The following is a 19,994-nucleotide window of genomic DNA, read 5'->3' on the forward strand; positions in this document are numbered from 1 at the left end:
TGGCAGCACCATGTCTCAAAAAAGTTGGGGCAGGGGAACAAAAAACTGGCGAGGTAAGTGATACTAACATGGAAGAGCTGGAAGAACATTTGGCAACTAATTAGGTTTATGAGCAACAGGTTTGTAACATTACTGGGTATACAAAGAACATCCTAAAGAGTCAGTGTCTCAAAGATGGGCAGAGGCTCACCAATCTGTAAAGCTGTGTCTAAAAATTGTTGAACAATTTCAGAATAATGTTCCTCAACCTAAATTTCCAAAGACTTTAAATATATCATCATCAGTACATAATATCATCAGAAGATTCCAAGCATCTGGATGAATCTGATGAAAAGTGACAAGGCTGAAACACAATAGTAACGGCATTGCATTAAAAATAGGCATAATTCTGTGATGGACATCACTGCATAGGTTCAGAAATACTTCCAAAAATCGCTGTCTCAAATTTGACATTCTTTTTGGCAACCATGGGCGCCATGCTCTCCAGACTAAAGAGGAGAGGAACCATCCAGGCTTGTTATCCGAGCTCAGTTCAAAAGTCTGCATCTGTAATGGTATGGGGTGTATTAGTGCATATGGAACGGGCAGCTTGCACATCTGGAAAGGCACCATCAATGCTGAAAGATATAAAGTCAGGTCCATAAATATTGGGACATCGACACAATTCTAATCTTTTTGGCTCTACACACCACCACAATGGATTTGAAATTAAACGAACAAGATGTGCTTTAACTGCAGACTTTCAGCTTTCATTTGAGGGTATTTACATCCAAATCAGGTGAACAGTGTAGGAATTACAACAGTTTGTATATGTGCCTCCCACTTTTTAAGGAACCAAAAGTAATGGGACAATTGGCTGCTCAGCTTTTCCATGACCAGGTGTGTGTTATTCCCTCATTATCCCTTTTACAATGCGAGATAAAAGGTCCAGAGTTCATTTCAAGTGTGCTATTTGCATTTGGAATCTGTTGCTGTCAACTTTCAATATGAGATCCAAAGAGCTGTCACTATCAGTGAAGCAAGCCATCATTAGGCTGAAAAAACAAAACAAACCCATCAGAGAGATAGCAAACACATTAGGTGTGGCCAAATCAACTGTTTAGGACATCCTTAAAAAGAAAGAATGCACTGGTGAACTCAGCAACACCAAAAGACCCGGAAGACGACGGAAAACAACTGTGGTGGATGACCGAAAAATTTTTTCCCTGGTGAAGAAAACAACCTTCACAGCAGCTGGCCAGATCAAGAACGCTCTCCAGGAGGTAGGTGTGTGTGTCTCAAAGTCAACAATCAAGAGAAGACTTAACCAGAGTGAATACAGGGGGTTCAACACAAGATGTAAACCATTGGTGAGCCTCAAAAACAGGAAGGCCAGATTAGAGTTTGCCAAACAATGTCTAAAAAAAGCCTTCACAGTTCTGGAACAACATCCTATGGACAGATGAGACCAAGATCAACTTGTACCAGAGTTATGGGAAGAGAAGAGTATGGAGAAGGAAAGGAACTTCTCATGATCCAAAGCATACCACTTCATCAGTGAAGCATGGTGGTGGTAGTGTCATGGCGTGGGCATGTATGGCTGCCAATGGAACTGGTTCTCTTGTATTTATTGATGATGCGACTGCTGACAAAAGCAGCAGGATGAATTCTGAAGTGTTTCGGGCAATATTATCTGCTCATTTTCAGCAAAATGCTTCAGAACTCATTGGACGGCGCTTCCCAGTGCAGATGGACAATGACCTGAAGCATACTGCGAACGCAAACAAAGAGTTTTTTAAGGGAAAGAAGTGGAATGTTATGCAATGGCCAAGTCAATCACCTGACCTGAATCCGATTGAGCATGTATTTCACTTGCTAAAGACAAAACTGAATGCTCCAAGAACAAGCAGGAACTGAAGACAGTTGCAGTAGAGGCCTGGCAGAGCATCACCAGGGATGAAACCCAGCATCTGATGATGTCTATGCATTCCAGACTTCAGGCTGTAATTGACTGCAAAGGATTTGCAACCAAGTATTAAAAAGTGAAAGTTTGATGGATGATTGTTAATCCGTGCCCATTACTTTTGGTCCCTTAAAAAGTGGGAGGCACATATACAAACTCCTACAAACTTCCTACACCGTTCACCTGATTTGGATGTAGATACCCTCAAATTAAAGCTGAAAGTCTGCAGTTAAAGCACATCTTGTTAATTTCATTTCAAATCCATTGTGGTGGTGCAGAGAGCCAAAAAGATTAGAATTGTGTCGATGTCCCAATATTTATGGACTTGACTGTATCCAGGTTTTATGCTCAGGCAAGAATAGGACAGCATTCCTCTCGTAAAACTCCAGCAACTGATCTCCTCAGTTCCCCGAAATTTACAAATGTGTTGTTAAAAGAAGAGGGGATGGTACATCGTGATAAACATGGCTCTGTTCCAACTTTTTTAAAATTGGGGTTGTACTTTGAAGAAAAAAGAAGATTGGTCGCACACCATGGAAAGAAGAACTTCTGTGTAATACTTCCTTTATTTTCAAAGTGCCAAAGGACGTAAACAGGACATTACAGGAACATTGGTAGACCGGTTTCACACGGATAACTCATGCTTGTAGCACAAGTTATCCATGTGAAATCGGTCTACCAATGTTCCTGTAATGTCCTGTTTACGTCCTTTGGCACTTTGAAAATAAAGCAAGTATTACACAGAAGTTCTTCTTTCCATGGTGTGCAACCTATCTTCCTTTTTCTTCTATTACTATTGACGGTGGTGAGCCGGGGCCAGCACCCATGAGGAATTCACAGTCTGAGCGGTGTTACACACTTTCTGGGGTTGTACTTTGCCAGCTTTTTGTGGCGCTGTCCTAACTTTTCTGAAACACATTGCTGCCATCAATTTTAAAATTACCTTATTTTTTTTTCTTAAAATGCTGCATTTTCTCAGTTTAAACATTTGATATGTTTTCTATTTTCTATTGTGAATAAAGAGTTTATGAGATTTGCAAATCATTGCATTCTGTTTTTTATGTAGATTTTACACAGCATCCCAGCTTTTTTGGAATTAGGGTTGTAAGTTTTAGAAGCGTGTCACTCCCTGCATTTTCAGGACACACTCCTACTCATCCTATTTATTCATTTCCAGGGTTCCTGGGACCTTCAGGTCCACAGAATTCCTGCCAGGACTTTCAGTATCCCTGCCAGTACTTCCAATAGCACTCTCAGAATCTCTGCTAGGACTTCTTGAGTTCCTTGAAACGGTGCTGGGAATGTCCTTTGACCCAGAGGAGTATTTAAACATCTGCCCTGGAAGTGGTTGGTGATGTGTCTTTTTACCAGCTACCCACCTTTCAGTAAAAAAGCTATACTATACTATACCCTTGGTGGGGCAATCCCGAGGGCCACAATCTGGTGCCAGCACACAGCAAAACCCTTCTCCACCATGAGGAGCTCCAGTGAAATCTAGCAGGTTCATATCCTTTACTGTACCCTTGGTGGGGTAATCCTGAAGAACGTGATCTGGTACCAGCACACAGGAAAACCTTTCTCCTCCATCAGGAGCTCCGATGAAAACTGGCAAGTGCTTAGACCCTGTGCCTTGGATGAGGGGGTGTTTCCAGAACAGTATATGCCTCTGTGGAGGTCTGAATTATTTACCTGTTGCTTGGGCAAAGCACAGGTAGTTTACATAATTAATAATTAGCCACCTTTGCGTTGACATAATTTTGTGTCAAGTTGATTAGAATAGAAACAAAGTCATCTATTTAAGCCTACAGGCATATGAAACAATCGCAACAAAAAAGAGCAACTCAGGACCAAATTTCCCATTTTACCATTAGGTGTCTAAGGGTAGCACAAGTTAAATGTACCAAAATTAAGTCATAGATGTCACATGATCTACACACATTTGAGGTTTCGTCACGTGTAGACACTGAACACTGGGATGTCAATCACCTTTTGTTCTCTTCTAATTTGCAAATACCCTGTCCAAAGAAGATCTGAGATGGGTGTTACAGTTTAATCAGGCTGTATGATTGCTTCACACAGCTTATGGGTGTAGTTTTTACTTACAGGTCAGTCATGTGAAAACTGCATTATCCAGCACTCCTATTGGAGAGTTATCGGCACATGTTTTCAAAGATTACCTGATGGCTGTCAAACTGTACTATGTACACCAGTGAAATCATTCTTTATGGAATGGTTAGAAGCTGTTGTGTATAATCACCTTTGGAACAGCCTTTTTCCTAATTATTATTCCTAATGAAAAATCTAGTTATTAAAGAGCACTTCTAGAAAACAAAAGTTCATACTGTTTTTTTGTAATCCACTGTAGACAAATTTTCAGAGACCTCCTGAAAGGGTCATTAGGAGGGCAGTAGACGTGGACTTTCTGGAGCCTTTGCTGTGAGCCTCCCCTCATCTCTGCTTCCTGTATCACAAGTCACATTCAGACTTTTAAAGTGGTATTAAACTCACATATTTAAAATGTGCTGACAAACAGGGTTTTTATGACAGAGAAGACCCTATTTGTCTCTTCTGCCATAAGATTTCCTCCTGCCTGTCAGCTCTCATGTTAACTGAGCCATGCATGCACAGCTCAACATGCATAGTACCTTATCTGTTGTGTGGTGGTGTGCCTCCCATATGCAAATGACATCATCACATCCCGGCCATTTAAGAGGCCAAACAGACGGAAGCCAGGAAGATGAGGTGAAGATGACAGAACCCAAACACTGACATTGCACCACTGGAGGGCCTCCTTTAGTAGGTAAGTCATGATGTGCTGTGATGTGAGTTGCATATGTATTAGCACATTATGGCTTAAATCACCTGGGTACCCAAAATTTACTACTACTTTTTGATATTGACTATTGGCTGTTAGAAACTTTGGGCTGTCTTGTTTGTGCGAGCTATTAATGAGTGTTCCACTATCTCAGTAGGCATATGATTCCTGTTGTAAGGGAATAGGATTGACTGATGCATTTAGGCATTGCCTGGATGAGGAGGACTAGGCTTGCTCCCTGTATGCCTTTCAAATCTTAATTTTCATTGTTCAATGGATTCTACTTTTAAAGCCTACCTAGCATCTCACTATCTATTCATGCAAAAAGAGAACAGAACTTTAAAAGTGTGCACACCAATTACAATGTTTGTCAGTAATATACAGTTATAGGAAAACAAGGAAAAGTTGAATAAGAGGTAACAGGCATGGCCTCTAAACAGAAATGATGCTTATTTTAAAGTCACATTATTACTACAGTGATTGCCGCTGTCTTCTGTGTCCAGTGCTGAATGTCTGCACTTCTGCATACTGAACACAAGAGGTCACCTGCTCAGTATGGGCGGCATTCAGTGAACAGGTGGCATCACTGCTCCACCTCATTCAATCAGGGAACACTGCGTTCATTGAGAACACCCAAAGTGTTCCCTAAATGGCACCCGTTCCAAGTGAGTCACCTCCTGTGTTCCCATGGCAAGGGACCCAGAAGCTAGTGGAGATCACTGTAGTAGCAGTGCCTAACACAGTTATTTCCATCTTCCACAGGGATCCTACAGGTATGGCCCATACATACTTCAAGCTGGACCAATGTAACTATATAAAAATTGCCATACCTGTTATTCAGCCTAAATTATTACAACTATATAAAATCAACCTCTGTAATAAAGACAGCCTAAATGTTGTCATCCAGCTATATCCACTGAAAATGAAGAAATACCAGTTGTATTATAGAACAATTGTATTATTCTAAAGCTTGGTAAACATCAATATTTTAAAATAAGCCAATATCACCTTATAAAAATTGTTGAATTTAATTAATAAGATAAATAATACATCTATGAGTTACCATCTTATTATATTTTCCAAGACAAATCTGGGGGAACATATATAAAGGTGCTTCAAATCACAGTAGATATAACAAACAATTAAGGTATTAATATTGTACTCTAAAATTTTCATTCATTTGTGATCTTCATATATTCTGTTCTCTAATAGGAACTCAAGAATTACAGTGTCAATCTCACACATAAAATTCTTTGGATTATAACCATGATCAAAGAATATTGGATGTATTCATGTAAAGTGATTCACTTCTCTTCCAGTGTGTGAGCAAAAACTTCAAATACACAACTGTTCACACACAGAAATCAAAGTACTTAATGAAAAGACTGATTCATCCTTGGTAGACAGTTGTATTTTGAAATGCCAGATGATGCATTTATATTATGGGATAGATCAGAAGTATGTATGGTATAGTATTAAATTCAGGCTTGTCAAGTCCACAGTTAGGTTCAAATCAAACCAGGTCCAAGTTCAAGCTCAACTTCCGACAAAGCTTTTCTATTGTGTTCTAGAGTAGAAATGAGTTGTCGTTTTTGTCTGGGTTTTATTGCTGTATATAGGGAAATTTCCCATTAGTATCTATCAGGATTTTTTTAATAGTCTGGGGAAGAGTTAGAACTTAGAAAGCTGTTTTTAGTGCTGTCTGTGCCTTCCTATCCCAATGACAACCTCTTCCCCTTTTCTTGTTCAGGTGAGAGAAAATCTCCCCATGTGGTCACTGACAGAAAAAAAAGAAATGTAACTTTTCTCTGCTCTACGCAAAACTAAAAGAAAAAGGGGCTCAGCAAAGACAAGAATCAGTTCAAAACCAGGACGTATAGGGTACATAGAGAGAGAGAGACCCACCACACTGCTGTTCAGAAAGTGCAGAAGCTTAAGCCGAATGTAAGGTGTCATCGGCCAGTTCAATAAAAACATTATACTTGTGATTGATGTACTGCAGTATTTCTGTTAAATTTAAAAGAGAGATACAGTAAGAAGCTAGTGAGTAGTTTAACTCTCTAGAATTCATTAGATGTATCTTACATATAGCAAAAATTGGTCTCTGTGTCTTAGTGCCACTTTTTTGAAGTAAAGGGAAACAACAAGTTTATATCTAGAAAGATGGATGAGCTTTCTTCAGTTGGGCTCTATAAGGGACAAAAAGTTGGAGCTGTAATCTGTAGAGCTGAGAAGCATTAGGTGCATGTGAAGAGTACCGGACAAAAACTACAGCCCTCCACTCTAAGGTCTTACAGCTCCAGGCAGGAGCAGTACTGAGCCACTTAGAGGGGCTCTACTTTTCAGCTCTGGGATTCTCTGTTGGTTTTGGCTCTATATTTACAGCCTCTGCTTTCCATTTTGGCGTGAACTTGAGGTAGTAACTATCTTGTGTTTCATCAATTGCCAACTTTTATGGAATTCTTTATAATACAGGTACTCCTCACTTAACGACCAGGTTCCATTCCAAGACCAGGTCCTTAAACAAATTGGTTGTTAAATGTCACAAGAAATCAATTATTTTAAGAATTCTTAACTACTGTACTGTACTGTATTGTGAAAAAAGGTCTGAACACAAAACTCCAGCTCAATAACGTTGTTTTAATTTGCATAAGTACAGAACACAAATGAAAATTCTGTACTGTACTGTACAATATAATGATGTACAGCACATTGTTCAGGTGGGGAGAGCGGGTTGTAAGTCAGAGAAGCCGTTAAACAAGGAGTATCTGTACAGAAAACCTGGAGGAGATTTCCATAGTTATAACGAATACCCAGTGTAATTTATACATCCATCAGCTAAGGACTTTGGGGTTGATTTACTAAAGGCAAATCCACTTTGCACTACAAGTGCACTGCAAGTGCACTTGGAAGTGCAGTTGCTGTAGATCCGAGGGGGGGCATACAAGGAAAATAAAAAACAGCATTTTTGCTTGAACATGATTGGATGATAAAATCGCCAGAGCTTCCCCTCATTTCGGATCTTCCCCTCATATTTACATCGACTGCACTTCCAAGTGCGCTTTGAAGTGCACTTGCAGTGCAGAGTGGATTTGCCTTTAGTAAATCAACCCCTTTGTGTTCTTTTAGCAGAACATATTTGACAGCATGTTTACCAGTTACTTTATTATTCTGGTGATTGATTTTCACTAAGAAATGGCAAACTAATTTTGAGTGATCCTATGGAATACATATATTGTGTGGATTTTATTTTTTAATTAATTTGATTAATATTTTCCTTATTCCTATCCAGTTATATACTGTGGGGAAAATAATTATTTGATCCCACGCAAATTTTGTAAGTTTGCCCACTTACAAAGAAATGAAGGGTCTATAATTTTTATCATAGGTGTATTTTAACCAATTAAGGACCAAGCCTCTTTCTGAGATTTGGTGTTTACAAGTTAAAAACAGTTTTTTTTGCTAGAAAATTACTTAGAACCCCTAAACATATATATTTTTTTCTAACACCCTAGAGAATAAAATGGCGGCCGTTGCACTACTTTCTGTCACAACATATTTGTGCAGCGGTCTTACAAGCACACTTTTTTTTGGAAAAAATAAAATTTTGGGAATTAAAAAATCAGACAACAGTAAAGTTAGCCCAATTTTTTTTTATATTGTGAAAGATAATGTTGCACCGAGTAAATTGATACCCAACATGTCACGCTTCAAAATTGCACCCGCTCGTAGAATGGTGACAAACTTTTACCCTTAAAAATCTCCATAGGCGACGTTTAAAAAATTCTACAGGCTGCATGTTTTGAGGTACAGAGGAGGTCTAGGGCTAGAATGATTGCTCTTGGTCTAGCAATTGCGGCGATACCTCACATGTGTGGTTTTCATATGCGGGCGCTGCTCACGTATGCATTCGCTTCTGCACGGGAACTCGGCGATGCGCGTTTAAAAAAAAAAAAAAATTCTTATTTATTTTACCTTTTATTTTTTATTTTTAAACTGTTCTTTTAAAAAAAAATGTGTCACTTTTATTCCTATTACAAGAAATGTAAAAAAAGCATGACAGGACCTCTTAAATATGAGATCTGGGGTCAAAAAGATCTTGGATCTCATATTTACACTAAAATGCAATAATAAAAAAAAAAAATTACGGCATTTGAAAAAAAAAGTCTCTTTAAGAGCTATGGGCGGAAGTAATGTTTTGACATTGCTTTCGCCCTGCAATGATATGGAGATGGATGGGGGCCATCTTCCCGATCGCCTCTGCCGCTACCGACGGCTCCGGTAGGCGGAGGGCACCAGAGTGTGACGGGAGGGGGGGCCCTCTCCCGCCGCCGATAAAAGTGATCTCGTGGCGAATCCGCCGCAGAGACTACTTTTATCCCAAAGCAGACCGCCCGCTGAAGAACAGGATACCGGGGTTATGGTAGTTAGCTGCTGCCATAACAACGATATCCCTCTTCAAAGTACTGACGTATAACGACAGCGGGCGGTCCGTAAGTGGTCAAATGATAGAGACAGAATATCAACCAGAATCCAGAAAAAACACATAAAACAAATGCTATAAATTAAGTTGCAGTTAAGTGAGTAAAAAACATTTGATCCCCAAGCAAAACATGACTTAGTACTTAGTGGAGAAACCCTTGTTGGCAAGCACAGAGGTAATACGTTTCTTGTAGTTGGTGACCAGGTTTCCACACATTTCAGGAGGGATTTTGGTCCACTCTTCTTTACAGATCTTTTCTAAATCCTTAAGGTTTCTTGACTGTCTCTTGCTAACTCAAAGTTTCAGCTCCCTCCATAAATTTTCTATAGGATTAAGGTATGGAGACTGACTACTCCATGACCTTAATGTGCTTCTTCTTGAGCCACTCCTTTGTTGCCTTGACAGTATGGGTCATTATCATGCTGGAAGACCCATCCATGACCCATCTTCAGTGTTCTGGCTGAGGGAAGAAGATTCTCATCCAAGGTTTTACAATGCATGGCCCTGTCCATTGGTCCCTCAATGTGGCAAAGTCGGCCTGTACCTTTAGCAGAGAAACAGCCAAACACAGCAAGTCGAGTTAATGCCAAAGAGCTCAATTTTGGTCTCATCTGACCACAGCACTTTCTCCCAATCCTGAATCATTTAGATGTTCATTGGCATGACTGTACATGTGCCTTCTTGAGAAGGGGGACTCACCTCACCATGTTTGGAGGAAGAAAAACGCTGACTATGACCCTAAGAACACCATCTCTACAGTCAAGCACGAAGGTGGAAACATGATGCTTTGGGGCTGTTTCTCTGCTAAATTACAGACCGACTTTGTCACATTGAGGGGCCATTAGATTTGGCCATATATTGTAAAATCTGGGATGAGAACCTTCTTCCATCAGCCAGAACACTGAAGATGGGTCGTGTATGGGTCTTCCAGCATGACAATGACCCAAAACATACCGCCACGGCAACAAAAGAGTGGCCAAGAAGACATTAAATGTATAGGAAATTTATGGAGGGAGCTGAAAGTTTGAGTTGCCAAGCGACAGCCAAGAAACCTTAGGCTGCTTTCATACGTTTACAGTAAAACACCGCTAGTTGTAGTAGCGATTTACCATAGTTTAAGTGGCAGTATTCGGCCGCAGCAGGGCGCTTTTAACCCCGTTAGCGGCCGAATAAAGGGTTAAATGCATAGTGTAGCACCGATGGCAAAGCGCTTTGCAGGCGCTCCGGCAGCAGTGCCCATTCATTTCAATGGGCAGGAGCAGTGTAGGAGCAGTGTATACACACTTTTTTTAATGTCCTGCCAGCGCAGCGTCCCAGTGTGAAAGCACTTGGGCTTTTACACTTGGACTGCAGGGGAGGCGTTTTACAGGTGCTTTACAGGTGCTATTTTTAGCCCAAAAGCGCCTGAAAAACGCCTCAGTGTGAAAGGGGTCCTAAGGATTTAGGGAAGACCTGTAAAAAAGAGTGGACCAAAATCCCTCCATAGATGTGTGCAAACCTGGTCACTAACTACAAAAAACGTCTTACCTCTGTGCTTGCCAACAAGGGTTTCTCTACTACTTTTCTGGATTTGTAGATTTTCTGTCTCTATCATTTAAATTACACCTATGATAAAATATATAGACCCTTCATTTCTTTATAAGTGGGCAAACTTCCAAATCTGTAGGGGATCCAATACTTATTTTCCCCACTGTATGCTGGAATGTTTGCAACAAAATATGAAGCTTAACATGTTTTTGGATAAAACTCTTACAAGTGAGATTTTTTCCATTATCATTTGATCATCCAGATGATGACAGTTAGATGGCCTTCGTTACAAAGGCTTTGTTTGTAATATATTTAATAAATAATGTTACCACATTCATCATTCTTATTTAGTAGTCTTGCCTGAGTCCCTTTTTTTTTTGCTGTGATTAAAATTAATTTACAATATTTAGGAGCGCTGTCATAGATTGAGGTGCTTGGCACTCATTTTACAAACAGTATCTTTAAAAACATATTTTTTTAATTTGACAGTCCCTTGTGCTTCTTTTGATAGAACTATTCTAATCCATGTAGTGTAGTTGGTGCATGGGGCCAAGGGAACCAAAGGCTATGTGTGTTCAAGCCCAACGATGCCAGGCCAGCCCTATGCAAATCAAGAGCCTAATGAATGGCATGAAAAGATCTGTTTTAAATTCCTCCATGACTTGTGCAGGGGACTTCATTATGAAATGGGAATTCTTCTGTAATTAAAGCAGCCTTGAAGTAAATAACCCATTTAGGTATTTTGTATTATTGAAAGAACACAGTCTTGTCATTCATTTATTCATTGTCAAGGCTGCTCTGTTACCCAAAAGACTATTTATTACTTTTATTTATCATAAAAGTAAAAAAAAAAAAAAAAAAGAGCAGTGCACTTTCGTTATTGTAGGACTTGTTTTTCTCTAGTGGTGTACAGATCCGTACTGTATCATGGCAACTTCGAAACAGCATTAGCTTAGAACAGGTCCATAATAAACATAACACTTTGTACGCCTGTGTATTTTTCTTTGACACCCTATGTTTCACAAACCTTTGTTTATTTCCTGTGGAAATTGTCTGACGGAATGGAATGGCTGATGATTAAGGGGTTGTCCAAAAAAGACAGTCAACAACCCAACTACAATACGTGCCTCAAAGACTTGCAAAGTCAAACTGAACTCCACTATACATTGGTTATATTTTGTTGGATATTCCAATGTAATTCCATTGTCATTTCAGAGAGCATGTTGCCTTCTGTGAAAAAATGTTGTGCGTAGGATCTCAACATATGAAAAAAATGTAAGAAAAAAATTGTTTAGAAGCGTGCTTTCCTTAGTAAAATATTTAGGAACGCAGTTACATTTTTATGGATGGTTTGTCTTAACAAATACTACCGACTGTCCCAGGTGAAGTCTTCTATATCAGCTCCAGCTAAAGCATCAGTGTTCTCTGTGCTGATTTATACTTATGGTGCTTGGGAAGTTAAAAATGATAGCCAGACCTTTTCCCAGATAAGTTTGTTAATGGAAACCTGTACAAGAACAAGCTGCAAATTGCAAACAGGACGTTCCTCAACCTCTCCTGAACGCTGAAACATCACAGTGTGTTTAGCAGCGTTTACAAGCCGTGTTTAGAGTTCAGAAGCGTTTACTAAAGATAACCTCAGGAGACCCTCCCAAATGATTAGAAAGCACTAAAAACAAGTATTTATTAACTATTTCAGGAATTCTGTGAGAGAACAGTGTGAGTAGCAGCTGAGAAAGCAGTGTGCTTATAAGCTAGCTGTTATTTTTTGGTTGGTTTGTTAATATGGATCCCATGATGAGCATGTGTGAGGAAATGCTCCTGATGTTGCTTTTGCTGAGGCTCCAAAGATGTAGAAAATTGCGGGAGAGGACCAGAGTTCGTCCCTACTGGACACATCCATTGACGTATGTCCACAGGATACTTTCTAATACCTATGTTCAGCTGCGTAATTACCCATAGAATTGTTTTTAATTTTACATGTATGTCAATTGTCACCTTTGACGTTTTCTTGAAAAGGTTAGACCCCGTCTAGTCAGCATGGACACGTGGAAAAGTGTGCCACCAGAGGAACCTCTCTTGGTGACTCTTAACTTCAGCATCAAGTAATGCAAGTCGTATATTGTACAGCTTAATTGGCTGATTAGGGGAATATCTCATGGTATATCAAGCCTGCAGGCAATGATAATTGAGTTTTTTTTTTGTGTTTTTAGCATTTTCTAGGGTCAAAAGTAATGAATAAAATGTTTCCCTTTAAATATGCTTCTAGACAAAATGCGCCTAAATGTAGGTAGCCGCGTTTAGCCGCATTTGGGGCTTGAAATGCCTCTAAACACAGCTTCTGAACGCATTTTTTTGGGTTCCAAAAAAAGCCTCTAAACTCAACTGCCTAGAAACGGCTATAAACGAACCTATGTAATTGTACTGATAAGATAACATAGAGGAGAGTTCAGGAGCAATTGAAAAAAATGCCCAACTGCTCCTAAACATCCGTTTAGCAGCAGCAGCAATGTACATTAGGTCACTGATCTGGAAGAAGTCAGAACTTCCTTACTTCCCTGGCTGTATTCCCGAATGTGGCTCGGGGTAGATTTTCAGCACCAAAAGCGGTAACCCCGAGCCACACTCGGGATTGCATCGCAGGATCCAAGTACAGCTTACTTACCTTGTCCCCAGGATCCTGCTATGTCTCCCTGCACTGTGTGCGAACCGTCCTCGGCTCAATCTGTCACGGAGCCAAGCCCAGTACCCTGCGAGCATTGCGACGCACATGGACGGAGAACGGCGCCAAATTCAAAAAGTAAAACACACATTACACATACAGTACACTGTAATCTTACAGATTACATTACTGTATCAATTTATTTCACATCCCTTTTGTCCCTAGTGGTTTGTCCAGTGCCCTGCATGCAGTCTTATATTATAAATACTGTTCTTTCTGCTGGAAATTGGAGATTGTCCATAGCAACCAAAACCGTCCCTTTACATCAAAAGTGGTTTTAGACCAACTAGAAAACAGCGATAATAAATTAGAATCACTTGCAGAATTGAGCCATAGTGATTTGTGGGGAGATCCGTCATCAAACACTGAAAATAATGACAGCGACAATTCTGCAACTGAGCAAATTCAGGTGTTTTTTATTTGATTACACTATTGAATCATTTTTATTATTATTATATTATTATTTGTTATAATTATTTATAGTTATTTATTATATTATAATTTATTAATTAGTTTTTCAAACTTTATCATACCCGGGATGTCTACTAAACTCTTGTTTGGACAGATGAGTTAAGTGAGTTATTCCTAAGAATTTCAGGCCTACAATATAAAACGCCAAATTTCCATGCAAAAAATTGTACCGCTTTCAGCATTAAAAATCTGAAATAATCATACCGCCAGGGAGGTTAAACCAACTATTGGTTTTGTGATAAGAGCACAAATTAAATAAGGTGTTTTATGTAAAACAAATGTCACAGCCGTAGAGAATAGTTTTGCAGAATTTGGTGGTGAGCAAGTTGGATTTTTTTTTATAAAACATGGGAAGCCAGATGTTATGTGAACTCTAAGCATAGGATTGCCAGAGGTAGTAATAACTTTCAGATAATGGGATTTCTTCAATGGGGACAGCTATGTAAGGCTCCATGGATACTAGCGTTTTTTTTTTAAACACCTGGAAGGTGTTATTAGCATGTTTTTCTGCTTCTAGAAGCTAAATAGTGTTATCCTATGTGTCCATGCACACTACTTTAGGCTATTGGTGTTTTCTGCGCTTCAGCATCTAGGAGCAGATAAAAAAAACAGTTTTTGTAGGGTTTGTTGGAGCATTTGTCCATCAAAAACGCTGCTAAATGCTCCCAAATGCTACTTATAGTGTTTTTTGAGCTTTTTTCCCCCCTTTCTTTTTAAAGGAACTGCGAAAAACACTAATAAACAAAAAAATAAAAAATAATGATACAGATTGTACTAGCTTCCTACTACAGTAAATACAAAAAGTTTTTTTGCTGTAGTTATATTTTTATGCTGCTACCTGCTACGATTAAAGTCAGTATAACATATTTACATTTTGCACTGCTTTTATGAAATGTAAATTATGGAAATGTAATAGGTAATACAGTTATGTATTGCTCACCAAATAATAATCCCAACGAATCCCACTCTTTTTGATGGAGTGATAGTTAACACTCAGTGAAAGATTTCTGATCATTCAGCCGACAGCTAGTGAAAATCAAGCAGCAGAATATGTCTACTCTTAAAAACTACTGGTGTAAGAATGGATCTGGCTAGTAATGGAGAGGCTGTCCTCTGTTTCTCACTTTCTTCTCAATATATTCCAGAGCCAGTAATAAGGATTATTTAGGGTTTAGGCCGGATACAGGAGCAGAATACATTACAATAGTGTGCACACTGGGGATTAATATGAGAAGACTCCAGGCTGCTTTTGATGACTTTGCACTCATAATGCCAGAGAAATTCTTTGAAACACAGAAGACATAGGGATTATGAGGGCGTTGAGGCATTACAACAGGAGCCGCAACCCGACAACTGACACTACAAGCCCCACAATGCAGCAGCGTACTTAGTTCTTAGAGCAGCATTGAAAGTGTATGATAATCAGTCATAGTTATTTATTAGTACATTGATAACTGATTTGTGATTTCAATCTTTTCCTTAGAGAGCACTATATGACAAGTATGATTTCCGACACATTTTGCTAACAATACTAAATTTCTTTATGATTGTTTTATGACAGTTGACAGATTGGGTCTCCATTCAAAACTAGGCAGATTTACCAATACCAACAGCTCCATTCAGGGCCTATGTGGGGCCAAATGGTGGCAGGGGAGTGTTAAATGTTTTGTGTTTGTTGATGAATGCACCTTCATGTCTTTTTGGAAACCCCACTCACTTCCTATGTTACAGATATCAGGACAGGGAGTGAGGGAAAATCTCCACATTGTTTTAAGCATCCATGCAGTTGAGGATGCACAACTGCTTAACGCAGGTATACACTCACTGCTTTTCCTTCTGTTTCTGATTGTTTTACCTAATGTGTTAGATTAGAGTCCATTAGCTTCTATGACAATTAAAGGGGGATTGTTTGACCCCAAAATGCATTGGGGTGTCCTTTGTTGAGCCTCGGCCATTAGTGAAATCAAAATACATTTCCGAACTCTCATCATGTGTGTTTGGCTCTCCTTCTGGCTCAACTATACATAGATTTCTCAAGCCAGGAAACCCCAATTTCTAAGGAGACTCCCATTTTGTTTAGAGCTGCCAAACCTAAGTTACCCAGCTTAAACAAATATTTCTCACCTACTGGCTAAAGATTTGTATCCTGCAGCTCGCTCCCAACTTGGATTAATGATTATTGCTGGAACAGCTTTTAAGAAATTACTTGCACATGTTTCTAGAGAGTGCTTCAATAAAGCAACAAAGTTACATAGTTAGTCCGGTTAAAAAAAGTCCATCTAGTTCAAATTCTTTAGCTTGATACAGAAATGTTTAGCTATAATAAGATAAATACTAATTAATAACTATTTGTTTGATCTAAGCTGGCCATGGATACCGGAGGGGATCTGGACATGCAGGTGCTCTAAAACTACCCTGGCCCACTCCCCCCCCTAGCGTTTCTGACTGTATTTTGGTATTGGCAATCTGGGGAGGTGCTCTGCAGGTACATCAGGACATGACTTTTGAAGGGAAATATAATAATGTTCGTGCAAGGTTGTTGAAACTGTGCTAAGGTTTTCGTCATCCCTTGGCTGTGGTTTCTGCAGGTGCCTTATATACATTAAACTGTCTGGGATTAGGAGGCTATGGGCAACGTGATCACTGGGGGTAGAATGATTAATTGGCAAGTTCCAGCACTAAAACAATCTTATATTAATAGTACAATACACACATGTGATCCACTCTGATTTCGATATAAGCACACTAACTTTAAATAATGTAGGAGCCTTCCTGAATGAACATGATAGTATGATACCAAAATAAATTCTACATTAAAGGTGTGTGTGTTTGGTTTTTTGCTTTTTGTTTTTTTTACAATATGCAAACACTTTGTGAAAACAGTTAATGAATATGGAAAGACTTATTGGGGGAAATTTACTTAAACCAGAGTATTCAGAATTTGGTGCAGCTTTTTATAGTAACCAATCATCTTCTAGGTTTTACTGTCAAAGCTTAATTGATCAAGCTGATGTTAGAAGCTGATTGGCTACCATGTACAGATGTACCAGTTTCTGAGTTTTCCAGGTTTAGTAAATCTCCCCCATTATGTTGAAAGATCTGGAGGGTTTTTTTGCTTTAAAAGCTATATGGTCTCATTTAGAGATGGTGTACTAGAGGAACTGGTATACCAACTTACTTGTGATGCTTTTACCTTTTTTTACAAAGAGAACAAGATACTTTCTCTTACAAGTAGACAGTATAGCAGGCACATATCAGATATATGAAGTGTTGGGGTAACAAACGCTTTAATAATGTTATGGAGCTGACAAAAAATAAAAACGTAGAAGAAGACTGGACACATATTATGTAGGTTCACACAGTAATCAGCTCGGCAGTTTATCAAGAACTGATATCCCATACTTTTTTTTATAGTATGGCTCTGTCCATCCTTGGGGGTGTTTCTTTTTCTCTTGTTGATATAGTCATAACTATAAGTAATAACTTGTCAGTGGTTCCTAAGGGGGTGGTTGATCTTTAATTGCCTAAACCAGGGGTCTCCAGACTTACCAAGCAAAGGGCCAGTTTACTGTCCTTCAGGCTTTAGGGGGGCCTGCCTGTGACCAGTGGGAGTAGAAAATGCCCCTGCATTAGTGCCCCATCATCGGTTCTAATGGGATAAATAGTACCCCATTGTCGATATTAATGAGGAGAATAGTACCCCATTGATGGTGTCAGTAGGGGGAATGATGCCCCATCGTTGGTGTCAGTTGGTGGAATAGTGCCCCAAGGGCCAGATTAAGGCAAACGAAGGGCCACATCTGGCCCCCAGGCCGCAGTTTGGAGACCACTGGCCTAAACTAATGACACTATTTCTAAAACTCGTTAGATTACAGTGGAAATTAAAACAAATAACAAATGGAATAGACAATGTTTAATGAAAGCTGCCAGCATATACAAACTTCGGCTAAGTTACAAAAAATAATAAATGCACACATATTAATTAATAAAGAAAGTGCATTTATTCCTTTCTTTTTTTTGCATAGGAGCCAGGGAAGCATTGCAACCGACGATCAGTTGATCATGGGTGCAATGTTCTTGTTCCTGCAGACTCTTTCTGCAGCTGCAGGTATAGATCTTTACCTATAGGGCTGGAGGAAGTGTCAATGGACTACATGTGCAGTGACGTCAACACACTGTATTGAGAATTACAAGTCCTTCTGTCACCGTGACAGACAGAACACTGACCAAGCTTCATGTTACACCCTAAATATGCGTGTATCATGGAAAATGCTCATAAAGGTGGGGAGTCTATGAGATGTGTTTGGTTACACATTAGAACCATGTTGGGTAATTGAATGAAATTGTGATGATGAAGTGTAATTTATAAGTATTTAATGCTACAATAAAGTGCCCCAAAAGTACAACAGTATGAAGTCTTTATTTGTAGGAAGTCTGTTTACTAGAGGTTTGGATAGAGAGAAGTAGCTACATAGCTACATACATATAACCTGCATTTTGCCTCTCCTGCCTTATGTATATCATTTGTTTTTCTCTCATGGCAGGGGAGCCTCCAGGCCTATCAGCGCATGTACCGTCCCCTGTCCTCCAGACCTCAACCTAAGGTACCTCATCATTATTTATTGTGGGGAAGAATGTAACATTTAAGTTTGTGGTACCCACTTACACCAGAGATTTAACTTACTTTTACATTAAAAAAGGTTGACAAGTGACTTGAACAGCCGCTGAAAGAAGGCATGGATTTAAATAAAAATATAACTATTATATTTAGAAGGGGTAAGGCTGCCGTAAAATGGAACATGGAAGCTATGTTCAGAATTAACAGAAAGCCGAATATGTTTCAGGAACAGGAAAGAAGGTGGCTGAGCAGTGTAACACAAACTTCTGGATGCAATGAACAGGATATATTGTGGCTGATATTAGGGAATATTGTATCAGTAGGCTGTAGGACAAGGTAGAAGCTCAAGCAGTAGAATGACGCTCAATAATTGATGTAGCATGGGTGGAAATATGCTCAGGTCTATAGAGACAAAGGTAATCAAAGGATATCAGTTTAAGGAAAGGTATTTGTTTTCTTTTTACTATTTTTTTTTTAAATAGCATTTTCCAGTGTTTTTCTTTTAATTACATTAGGTAGATATCACAACTGTTACTGTGTAGAGAGCATTTTATCTATCTATACAGCATATTATGCTGTGGGCAAGTCTATAGAGTAGACCTCGGCTAAATAGAAACAAAAAAACTCAATTTGCTCTATGCTTAGGGGTACTGAGAGGTTTTGGGTTGGAAGGGGTGGGTGGTCTAAATGTTTAGATACCTTTTTTTAGAAACAACACATCTCACATACATCCCACTGCTAAGCAATACAGCTGTACAGTATAGACTATGTTGTTCATAATACTGTCGCTATTAAAGCAGAACTAAACTTGACAACTTAATGGTTTCCCAAAACAGTTACATTTAAGGCATGCCGTGAATGATAACTGTCACGTTTGCTTGTACTCTCAACCGAACTGTCAAGCTATCAAATGGCTGGTGTCATAACGGATCACGTGCAGAATCATTTCAATTGCAGATCAGAGGCCAAGATAACAGCTTCTTGGCTGTAAAGGATGGGAGGGTTTAGTTCCACTCTAATGCCCCGTACACACGGTCAGATTTTCTGACGGAAAATGTGCGATCGGAGCGTGTTGTCGGAAATTCCGACCGTGTGTGGGCTCCATCGGACTTTTTCCATCGGATTTTCCGACACACAAAGTTTGAGAGCAGGCTATAAAATTTTCCGACAACAAAATCCGTTGTCAGAATTTCCGATCGTGTGTACACAAATCCGACGCACAAAGTGCCACGCATGCTCAGAATAAATAAAGAGATGAAAGCTATTAGCTACTGCCCCGTTTATAGTCCCGACGTACATGTTTTACGTCACCGCGTTCAGAATGATCGGATTTTCCGACAACTTTGTGTGACCGTGTGTATGCAAGACAAGTTTGAGCCAACATCCGTCGGAAAAAATCCTAGGATTTTGTTGTCG

At 39.4% G+C, this 19,994-nt stretch overlaps 1 protein-coding gene across 10 annotated transcripts in view; it reads left to right on the plus strand.

Annotated features, from left to right (window-relative positions):
• NPAS3 (neuronal PAS domain protein 3) overlaps positions 1-19,994 on the plus strand; it is a 678,331-nt gene that overhangs the window by 252,683 nt on the left and 405,654 nt on the right. For 7 of the 10 annotated variants that reach the window (XM_073610105.1, XM_073610104.1, XM_073610107.1 and 4 more), the window contains exon 2: positions 18,505-18,564. The exons of the other annotated variants lie outside the window; for them this stretch is intronic. In XM_073610105.1, coding sequence (XP_073466206.1) covers positions 18,505-18,564 — 60 coding nt within the window. The remainder of the gene's footprint in view (positions 1-18,504; positions 18,565-19,994) is intronic. 10 annotated transcript variants of the gene reach the window in all.

This window comes from Aquarana catesbeiana, linkage group LG13 (genome assembly GCF_042186555.1).
Source record: "Aquarana catesbeiana isolate 2022-GZ linkage group LG13, ASM4218655v1, whole genome shotgun sequence".
Taxonomy (NCBI): domain Eukaryota; kingdom Metazoa; phylum Chordata; class Amphibia; order Anura; family Ranidae; genus Aquarana; species Aquarana catesbeiana.